The following is a 10969-nucleotide window of genomic DNA, read 5'->3' on the forward strand; positions in this document are numbered from 1 at the left end:
GCGCGCTGCTGCGACGAACGAGCGACTGCAATACGTGGCGGGAGATAGCACGACGCGCCTCGGCAATCGACGATCAGCGTTATTTTTCTCAAAGATCACGGCGAGCAAGAAAATATAAGCCTAACTTACCGATAGAGTCTTCTGGATAACTCCGAGCTTTCATACTTCGCTTCCGTATACGTCTTGGCACCCTTCTGCATTATATCACCTGTTCATTTTCTTAGGTTTTGGCACCCTGCTACGCACTGCTATGCCAAAGTACAACTTTGTGGAGGCGAAAGTAAAGCTGTCGCTGGCATAACATGCTGTTTTCCGTCCGACGCACATCTGGTCATCTGCGCCCGTCTGCACGCGGGCCCTGATTGGCTAGGTGACGAATCATAATACGGCTGCGCTTGGCTCTGCACGGAGTCGCTCCGCTGCAAGTGGCGCCGCTCGGTTGCTCGGTAATCTATCGCATCTATCGCATCGACAGCGACATCAACGAAACCGAACGAAACTATAAGTTTTTGGCGGAACTACAGTGGAACTATCTTGATCTGATCCTGATTCGTGAATTCGTGCTTGCGGTAGTCGCACATTGCGCCATTGCGCCTTATTTTTGTGGAAAGATTGCTCGCGGCCAGCGCATGTGACCCAGTGTCTTCTTCCCCTGCACTCCGCAATTCGTGGTTTTGCTTCCAGAACGCCCTGCCTCCATCACACGGTGCTCCACTGTGGCTCCACAATGAGGTATGCCGCGCACATTTGGAATACAGACGCGAAACGGGAGCTGCTTGAAAGCGGGTTCAAATTGCGAGCTTGTGTGCTTGGTCCACTGCTTTCGGGTGGCGCGCAGTGTCTTGTGAACGTGAGGTACCCTTTAGTGCTGCGCTCACGTGTACCTTGCGAGCCCCCCCCCCCCCCCCCCCCCCCCCACCCCCCGCCGAAGCTCGCCCGCCAGTGCCAGTTCGACTACTGGGGTGGCAGCGTCACCCGGAGAAAAAAAAATGTGCCCGTAGTTCAGTGTTGTAGGCAAGGTTTTATTCCAGGAGGGTATTCATATTACCATGGTATGCTGTAGTATTATCTAGCCCGAAATTCAACGCCACCACTGAGTTTTCCAACATGGTGCTCGACTGCTGACCCGAAGGTCGCGGGATCGAATCCCGGCCGCGGCGGCCGCATTTTCGATGGAGGTTTCGGAAATGCTTGAGGCCCTTGTACCTAGATTTAAGTGCACGTTAGAAAACCCCAAATGGTCGAAGTTTCCGGAGCCCTCCCCTACGGCGTCCCTCATAATGTCGTGGTTTTGGGACGTTAAACCCCAACAGTTGAGTTCCCCAACACGTGATGTCCTGCCATAGGCATGCTGGGATATGAGTGGCATGCTTATCTTGAATGCAGCATGCTCTAACGTGGCCGATAAAGCTTCCTTGAAATGAAATGTTCACGAATTCGATGGGGGGTGCGAAAGGGACATTTGCCCCACACCCAAGACACACTAGCGCTTCCCCCTCCCTCAGGCGCGATGCAACTTGAGTTTGCACCCCCCTGGACAAAATCCTGCCGACGCCCATGCATGTCTCTCAAACAATGCACTGCCAGCCTTGTGTATCTGTTATGCAGGCGTCGCCGAGTGAAAGACAATGGGACAACCTTACTTGAGGGAGGTGCTCATGCTGGCCCGCTGCAGGATACAACAGCCTCGCCCGACTCCAATTTGGCTGCCTGTGAAACAATCTCTGCTGAATTTGCAGTGCAGTTGGCACCCCGGTATGTTTTAAAACTATTGCTGCACAACTCGTATATGTGCATTTTATTTTCTGTTCTTGGTGGCTATATTACAGCAAACTAAATGTGGCAGTTCTTGTGCACTGGCACTTCAACCTATCTTGGGAAGCCCACTGGTAAATATACGTATATACCATGTCCGCAGCTGTTATTCCTGCATTCCCTTTCATTGTTACATTTCGCTGGGCAGGCCATGTGACATAGCATGTGTGAGCGGTGGTCACATATCTAGAGAAAGCACTCTATGTGATGCGATCCTTACCAGTGAATTTATGTGCAGGAGGTTTCTTCCTAGCTCAATGGCGTCTGCTGTCGGGCTAGTTGGTGCATAGCTAGGAAGGAATTCATAGGTGCAAACCAAAAACATGGACAGGACAGGGGCAAGCGCACACTTGCAACTGACTTTTATTAGACCAATGCTTAGCTTCCTAAACCCTCACGCATGCGTACATTAACAAAAAGCACGGTGCATCACAACCTATCAGCTAGGATAGCTGCCTCTCAATGTCTCTTGTGGTAGTAAGGTAGAGAGGTGGGCTGGTTGGAAACGATGCATGTTTGTAAAAATCAGCACAAACAGGACAGAGCACGAGAAGTACACAGTATGGGCACTGTCTAACAACTGAAGTTTCTTGAAACAAAAAAACGAACGCAACAAAAACCAACATCATGCGTGCGCAGAAATTTTAGGTGACGTCAAAGGAATGGTTAAGCGTGTATACCTCGCAATGTAGCAAACAGACAGTTCAGAGGCGCAGTCATCACCCTTCAATTTGATAAAGAACTCTTCCGCGAGTTCACGAGCCCTTTTGTCTTTGTGTTTCAGCATAAGATTTTGACAGACATACACTTGTGTTACTTTAGGGGTTGAGCGCGAAAGAACACAAGGACAAAAGAATGTATGTACACATGCACTGGTGCTGTGTGACAAACCAAGCCCGCATTGCTACCCTCATCTCTTGTGGGTGCACTACTTTCATGCAAGTAAAATGCTTCCCCCCCCCCCCCCCCCCAGAAAAAAAATCTGGAGCCGTCCCTGGCCAGTGGCACACTTATATTTAACAGGAGCAAAAAAGTATTGCAGTATGTAAAACAATCTGTTTTGTGGGTTTTGATAATATCCGCCAGCCCTTTGGACTACCATGCACTGTTCATTCTGTACCTCTGTTAGCGGGATGCCTTCTGAACTTAAAGAAATGTGCCCATGGATTGAAACTTGACAATTTACGGCTAGGTAATTCACATACTTTTGTTTCCACTGTCTTCACTTTGCGTCATATCGGTGTAATTTCGTCTCTAACTTTTGCGTCAGAGCCAACGTTACCTTTAGCATTCAGATTCGTAGCGAAATAACGCGATTATCTCAAGCAGTTGCATATACCAGTTGTTATGCTAAAAGCTTTGATCCTGCGTTTCAATCTGTGAGCATTGAACATTAGAGAACATGCTTGGACACTATGCACACACTATGTGCTTATGTGTTTGTGCTCTGGCTTGTGGATATAGCTCACCTTTTTGCTTGCAAAATTGCTTCACTCTTTATACTGAATGGCTTGTGTAGAGGTATCTTTTGTGGAAGGATGCTAACGTTTTTCATACCTAATACGTAACACTGTTAAATTGTGGTCCAACAACTGACTGTGGTCATGATTTTAACAGTCGTCTAGCCGAACTTGGCAGCATCCAAGTGCTCAAAATTGCTGCCACTTCAATTTCTTAGATTTACTAGACTGATCATGACAAAGTTTATTCAGCAACATGGACAAGCTTTAAGAGTAGCACTTTTTATATTGTCTACTTTTCAGTCGCCTTCGATCCAGGGCCTGTAAATTGGATCAAGATAAAGGAGACACTGCTTCAGCTCCACTACATGACCTTGGCCAAATGCCGGCTGCCGTGGAGACCACTACAGGAAGCGCAGCCCTGTTGAAAGACTCGTACGTTTTTTCATTGAAAGCTCTACGTTAGTTATCACAAGTGCATTTTGTCAGTGCTTTCCTGTGTGTGGTCTTACCTCCACAGCTTATTTTAGGAGCTCACCTCATGTGTACAGTTAGGTGGTGTGTTCTCAACACACATTCGATGCAAGTGTTCCTCTGCAAGGCAGTTCGTCACAGCAGCAGACATGACTAATGAAAATTGTGGGAGGGCTTATGTTCTTTTAGTCAGTTGACTTGCTTAAACATAGAAACATTGGAAAATTGCAATAGCACAGCACGTACCGTGATGTATTGGGCCAATGCAGGCCCATACCCAGGAATTTTTTTCGGGGGTTGTTTGTGTGTAGAACAGCCAACTTAGACAACTGGTGGTCGCTGTGAAGGCGTGCAAATTGTTTGACTGTCACCCGAAAAGTTAAAGAATGAAAAAATTTTGGGGGGTGTTAGAACCCCCCTCAACCTCCCCCCCCCCCCTTAGTTACGGCCCTGGGCAAATGTATGCTACCAGAAGAAACAGATTGCCGGTGTACTCCCACAAGGTTTATGGTAAGCCTGCCAAGTTATGACAGTTGCACTTCAACAAGTTGACTAACAATGCTTACATGCAGAAATTTTCATCGGATTCTTCATCATGTACTTCACAGCTTTGTCGTGTCGATGATACTAAATATTAATTTAATAGTAAGTTATAATTTTCTGGATACCAAACAGGTCCTCACTGCCATGGGGGGTTTGGGTGAGCCAAGCGTGATGAATTGGACGACTTGAATTTTCTTCACTGCTCACCTCTGCAGTAGTGCGCTTTCATTGCATCTTCTTAGCACATTATGCCGTGTGAGCACGTTGCGCCAAAACATCCCGCTCGTCTAGTGCTCTTGTTTTGTCTTTGCCTAGCAAGTGGTGGGTTCATCAGATTTGTGCTAGTGTTCAACCCATCACAATATAAAGTGGGGAGGCTGGATATCTTAAATTAACTTTTTTTGTCTCTTGTACTGTCTGTAGAGCTTTGGAAACATTGCCACAGTAGCTATTTGTAACATAGGACGTTGCTCTGTACTCTTGAAAGAGCTTTGACAGGATCTTAAAAGTACTTAAATACCCTTTAATGTTTTCTACGAAACCTCTACAATCCCAGCAACACTGTGTTTAACTTTTTCCAACTGAGCTTATTGGCCAGAAATGATACAAAAATATCAATTTATTCCTTTGCTTAATTGATTCTACATATCATGAAACAGCTGAAAAAATAATGAAAGGCACTTTATTTGCAAGATACGCACAATATATATATATAATTTGAAGCTATGCACAGGATTGGCTTCACTGCACCATGGAGAGTGCCAAAGTCTCTCTCTAGTCTTCAATGCAGATGTCTCTTTGAAATTGAAAAAATGAAACACACTGACAAGAGAGGCTGTGAAAACAAACCTTGGAGGCACCGGCGGGGTTTGTTCAAATATGTCGGCATCCACTGCCGATACTTCGTGACATGGTCATCACCCAAATGGGTAGGGCTCCATGTTTTCAGATAAATCCGAAAAACTAACTTTGATTAACAGCCATTGTGACCCTGTTCCGTTCATTATAAAAGGGGCATGTTCTAAGTCGTCGTTAATACATTGGCCAGTTTGGCTAATGCAAACTTTACCTCACGTCAACAGTATCTCGTAGACCACACCCATTGCACATTTAACAAAGGGCTTGTGTGCACGAAGCGAGAGATGTCAACGTATGTAGGGCCCCTAGAAGTGTGAGACGACATCTTGATATATGGTCCCCTGCTGGCACTAGGGTGCACCAGATGATATCGAATATATGGACCTTGTAAAGTATGCCTCTGTCTACTACAACAAGCTTTAAGGTTGTAATACGTACAAACGTAGGTGTTTGGTATTCAAGTGTTTGTGCATGTGTGTTAAAACTTTCCAGACAACTAAAATACTCTTCGTGTGTTCTGATGTTTTCGTGTTCAGGTATCATTTTATCTAAGATATTGGAGTATTGAGAATACAAAATTAAACTCTGAAAACACTGAGCCCTACCGATAACCCACTCCTGTTCTAAAATGTGCAAACCCATCCTTTTTTTTTCTTTTCACTGGGCATTAAGAAGCGTTTACTGAAGTGGTTTCCTGCAGTTTCTTTTTTTTTTTATTGGATATTGCACTCTTTATTTGGGCACCATACTGTCAGACTTGCAGATGCCATATCAGGGAGCTATCGGAGAATTCAACTGTTCTGCAACTTATGGACTACAATTCTGGACTATAATTGGGGAAATGCATTAGAGATCTCAAATACCAGGTACTGGATGCCCTTAAAGGGACCGACAGCTGCCCAGAATATGAAATGAGTTGACTCCACTGATGATTGTCCGTCGCTTTGACTCAAACCAACCCTGTTTTTTTCGTGAGATGGATTTATATTTTTATTTCTTAATTGAAAGTCGCGAAAAATGACCTGTGGCGCCTCTGGCAGCAAGAACATAAATGATCCGCTGAATCTGGCCACGTCACCATTGATTGCTGTACGCGGTTGACGATTTTTTTGTTAGTATTGAAATATTGTTAGTTTCTTTATAAGTTTCGTTATAAGAAAAGGTATTACTCCATAAAAATGTACGTGTAGGCCTGCGTTATTAGTATGCATTAAAGCGGCACTGCCTTCGTGTGATGTAATGATCCCATGCTCGTCAGCGTGTCTTGAGCAACTTTTCAGCGTGCTCATGCAACCGTGCACGCAGTTTCCAGGTCGCTAAGATTTTGGAGCGACATAGTTTTGCTACCTACACTTCGCCTTCGAAATGATGCACGCTGCTACTCGGCCCGGCCGCGCATATGCGTAGTGACGTTTTCAATGACTTGGCTTGGCTTGGCTCATGCATCGAGAGAGTAATGACGCCAGGACAAGTCACCCATGACACAGGCGCAGGCAACCTTGGACGCATGCGCACGCAACGCGGCACAAGTACAGGAAGGGTGTATAATGCCACATCATCTCATTGTAACAGCTTGTTATTTTCAAAAATAGTTGAAAAGCTCTAAGTAAAGGTGGTTAAGCATAGTTACAGGAACTCCTGTGAAAGCAGAACGATAGTTTTCACAAATCGCAAAAAGGGCTGGCGGCATCGCTATCAATTCTCAGCATTGCTGGAGGAAAGCTGCATCCGTGTTTAGAGCCTTTCAGATCGAAAAATACTGCTTGTAAAATAACTACGTGCTTTTGGGATTAACTACCGCAGTTACAAACTCTGCGAAGGGTGATCTTTCTGTCGCGGCGTAAAAAAATGGGTCGAGAAAAATCGGTTGTCGGTCCCTTTAATACAACCCCACCCTTTGTTTCTGTTGTGCCATTTCAGGACTAACAAGGAGCATGGCACATCTGATGCTGGTGCTATTCCAGAGCACATCATGCAGCTGTGCAAGAGTATCTCAGACAAACAGTTGGTCTCAAAGTTAAGAAGCAAGGGCAAGCATCATGGCAGTAATCTGGTTACCGTCATTAATGAAGCTGGTTTGCAGATGAGTCTGCCAGGGTTTCCCAGAACTGACACTCATGTTATCTTGAGTCTCGTGCTTCCATTCCTTGCAACTTCACAGCAAGCCAATGAAACTCTGCCTTTAAAGAAAGGAATTTCAAAAGTCTTTGCTTCTGGAAAGACAAATGCAAGGCAACATGATGCCAAAAAGTGCGACATCGTTTCATCACTCGTGCACACTTTGGCCTCTAAGAGAACAAGTTCTACGGCTACCGTGAGCAGTCTCCTTGTTCAGGACACCTTGGTGGCAAAGGTGCATGATTCTGTGTCTGGTAAAACTGTGGTCCTTACTCCCACGTGCAATCTTGTTGTGGAGCTGGACAGGTTAACCCCAGAGGAAATAGCCTCCTTCACTTCTCGTCAGCACCGGTCATCTGTGCAGAACGAAACAGCCCAAGAAGATGGTGATCGCTGCTTTCAAGTGACTAGAGAGCCAAAGTCAGTGCATGATGCTCATGCACCTGGTCCTGAGCAATCCCAGGGTCAGCAGTCAATCAATTTGTGTAGTGTGCAAGAAACTGATGACTCCAAAGGCGGTGCATCAGACACTGACGTACCTGCGCTTGAAAAGCAGCCCTGCCAAAACTACTCTAGTCGGTCTGACCACGATGAGGATTCGCCATCCCTGTTAGAGCCCGAGCTGTGTCAAACTCTGCAGTCGTCGCCATGTTCGTCGCAGGCATCATGTAAGGGAACACATAGCAAGCGCCTAGGTGTAAGAATTGGAAATCCTGTACGAAGAGATTTTGCTGACCAGGCAACAGATGAGCACTTGCTATCAGCCACTACAGATCTTGAAGAGAGCTCGCAAAAGCAGCGCTGTGTGCCGTCGCCACCATGTCCAGTTGATCCTCGAATGTCTGAGGCTGAAAGTGTACATGTACAGGATCCTCCGCAAGGCACTAAAAGGCACATTGTTCGTTCAGTCAGCCCTGACGTGTTGCGTTCACCAAAGAGGCGCAGGATGCGGTTTACAGCACTGCAAGAAGAAGCGCTCGTATATGGAGTTATGAAGTATGGCAGAGGAAGCTGGAAAGAAATCAATGAGGATGGCTGGTTCAATGGGCGCCGTACAACAGAGCTCAGTGACAAGTACAGAAACTTGGAGAAGTACGGCCATCTTCCGAAAGTCAAGAGACGTGTGAGGGACATGCTTAGTGCTGGTGTGAATCCCCTGAAGGAACTGCGTGCTGTGTATGATCGGCAGCGGCTACAGCGAGCTACGTCATCGACAGCAGACACGCTGCCACATGGCAAGCAGAGTCCTGCGAGCCAGCCAAAGGAGTCGGGAGGAGCCCTGCCAGCACGCTGCCCTCCCGATGGAGACAGCACAACTACGTTGTCGGACGACGATGCCTCTGCGGAGGCATTGCAAAAGCAAGCTGAGCCTCGAGGACCAGTCTTGCTCAAGACGGTGTGCAGCAGCCCCTGTGGGCCGTCTACATCACAAGCACATCCGTCTGCACAAAGCCAATATAGTTCAGGTTCTGAGACAGATGTGTTGCAGGAAATTGTCCCATCCAAGTTCAAGGAGAAGCGGCGAAGAGTGCCCTTCACGCCGCTGGAAGAGGAGGCACTTGTGGCCGGAGTTCTGAAGTTTGGCAAAGGGAACTGGTTGCGTATACTGATGGAAGGTGGCTTCCTCGGGAGGACAAGCACACAGTTGAGTGACAAGTATCGGAACTTGAAGCTGTATCGCCAGCTGGATGCGATTGAGAGGACTGTGAAATCTAAGCGTGATCGGGGGGAGGACCCTTTGGAAGAGCTCCGAAGGTTATCTGCTGCTCACTGGAAGCGGTGACAAAAGGCTAAGCCAGCATCTTTAGACGTTAGAATTTTAGTTTTACTTTAATTTATGGCCGCCTTTTTAAATTAAATGCTTTTTAGTTAAGACAACTGTAAATGTACTTCCATGCTTTCTTAACTGAAGAATATGGCAGCTTAGGCGTCTTATTCATTTAGGGCATCAGGAGTTCCACTTTAAGGCTTCAAAATGCTTCAGTCAAAGGCACCAGGGAATTTTGTGCATACAGATATCCGACTGGCCCAGTTATGTACAGCTTCATAAGAATGGAAACTTGAGCGAGTTGGTATGCGTTCATCTTGGTTGAAACAGCGCTCACGAAACGACGACGAAGCATAAGAAAGCACAGGACAGGTGCTGACACGCAACTAAAGTTTATTAGGAAAAACACGCATATATATAGGTGATGAGCAACATAAAACAAAACAACTAAAAAACCAAACAAGTCTCAGGCAAGTAAAAGCAAAAAAAGCAAGTATCATACTCTGCAGGTGCTGCAAAGGTACACAAATTCTGAGTCACTGAGTGAAATCGATGGCATGCTAACACACTTATCTCCTTTCCTTCTAATGTGGAAGGCCTCGATCACTTCCCTTGCTACCTGCTCTTTGTGATGTAATAAAATCATTGTGTCACTGAAGAAGGGTGCGCAATGAGTGCACCCTTCTTCAGCGACACCCTTCTCGCCGCTCATGGCAATGAGCGGCGAGAAGAAAAGGAGATAAAGTGTGTTAGCATGCCATCGATTTCGCTGAGTGACGCAGAATTTTTGTACCTTTGCAGCACCTGCAGAGTATGATACCTGCCTTCTTTTTGCTTTTACTTGCCTGAGACTTGTTTGGTTTTTTCGCTTTTGGTGTTTTTAGTTGTTTTGTTTATGTTGCTCATCACCTATATATATATATATATATGCGTGTTTTTCCTAATAAACTTTAGTTGTAAGTCAGCACCTCTCCTGTGTTTTCTTATACTTAGTTGTCGTTTCGTGAGCACTGTTTTAACCAAGATGTACAAGTTGCTGCTTCATTGTAAAAAAGTGTGCATGTCAGTATTGTGGAGCTTGGGATTTTGAAGATATAGGAATTCTTGAATGTTGTGATGAGAGATGGGTAAGAATGTTGTGGACAGTCTGTATGTATAAGAATGATGGCTATGTAGTAGTCACACATGTGCTGCGATGAAGTTCACTAAATGATTGCAATGATGCATGGCTGCTGAGAGAGGCCCCAAAGTTCATACTGAGGAGCAAATGGGCCAATGTCATTGTGGGAGGAGTATAGTGCGTGTGAAAAGTCCGGTGATGTTATGTGCTGTACAAACAATGCGAACAAGAGCGGGAGCTTATTCATGACCTCGTGTGCGGCAGCGTGCGTGTGGACATGCTGAAACCTTCACGACTTCATTAAAGGGCCGCTGTCCATGGCTGTTTACCGGAGTGGCAGCAGGAACACAATGTGTTTGCAGAATAAGAGAACTCGATGTCTTCTGCCTGCCCTGCTAGCTGTTATCAGTGTCCAGACCAGTCCTCATAGTATTAGGAACTCTGGCCAGCCCCCTGTGCCCCCTGCACCTTGCCCCATCCTTAGGGCTCCATAACCCTCTGAGCTCCATGGAAAAGGCCTGTTTGGCGCCTGTTTATACATGTGTATAAAGTTTCATTGTTTGACTTTCAGTGTTGCCCCCATTTTTATCGACATACGTGTGTACAGAACCTTTGGTTGCTTAGCAACCGACAGTGGGATAATAATGACAGAGTACATTTGTGCCAATGTAGGTACAGTGGTCGTGTTACTTATTGGCCCAATAATGCCAACATAGAAAATGGCAGCAATGACCTAGCACAGGCTTTTTGCTAGCAATAGATATGTTACCTCGGCACAATGTTTTTAATATTGGGTCAGCATTCGATTGAGTT

The 10969-nt window shown here is 46.0% G+C and overlaps 2 protein-coding genes across 4 annotated transcripts in view; one reads left to right on the top strand and one right to left on the bottom strand.

Annotated features, from left to right (window-relative positions):
• The window catches only part of LOC119389454 (nonsense-mediated mRNA decay factor SMG5), a 57885-nt gene extending 57500 nt beyond the window's left edge, over window positions 1–385 (bottom strand). The window contains exon 1 of one of the 2 annotated variants that reach the window (XM_049414431.1): window positions 130–385. In XM_049414431.1, coding sequence (XP_049270388.1) covers window positions 130–200 — 71 coding nt within the window. In that variant the 5' untranslated portion in view covers window positions 201–385. The remainder of the gene's footprint in view (window positions 1–129) is intronic. The other variant, XM_049414432.1, reaches the window with a different exon arrangement.
• A 141-nt stretch (window positions 386–526) lies between these two features.
• LOC119389456 (uncharacterized) lies at window positions 527–10724 on the top strand. Of its 2 annotated transcripts, XM_037656728.2 has the most exons (4): window positions 527–732; window positions 1609–1755; window positions 3579–3710; window positions 7071–10724. In XM_037656728.2, exons 1-4 carry the CDS (start codon window positions 728–730, stop codon window positions 9049–9051), a joined length of 2265 nt encoding a protein of 754 aa, XP_037512656.1. In that variant the 5' UTR covers window positions 527–727; the 3' UTR covers window positions 9052–10724. The 2 variants fall into 2 exon arrangements, with proteins under 2 accessions (XP_037512656.1, XP_037512659.1); XM_037656731.2 differs by lacking the exons at window positions 527–732; window positions 1609–1755; window positions 3579–3710 and adding an exon at window positions 4425–4509.
• The last annotated feature ends 245 nt before the right edge of the window (window positions 10725–10969 follow it).

This window comes from Rhipicephalus sanguineus, chromosome 4 (genome assembly GCF_013339695.2).
Source record: "Rhipicephalus sanguineus isolate Rsan-2018 chromosome 4, BIME_Rsan_1.4, whole genome shotgun sequence".
Classification (NCBI taxonomy): Eukaryota; Metazoa; Arthropoda; class Arachnida; order Ixodida; family Ixodidae; genus Rhipicephalus; species Rhipicephalus sanguineus.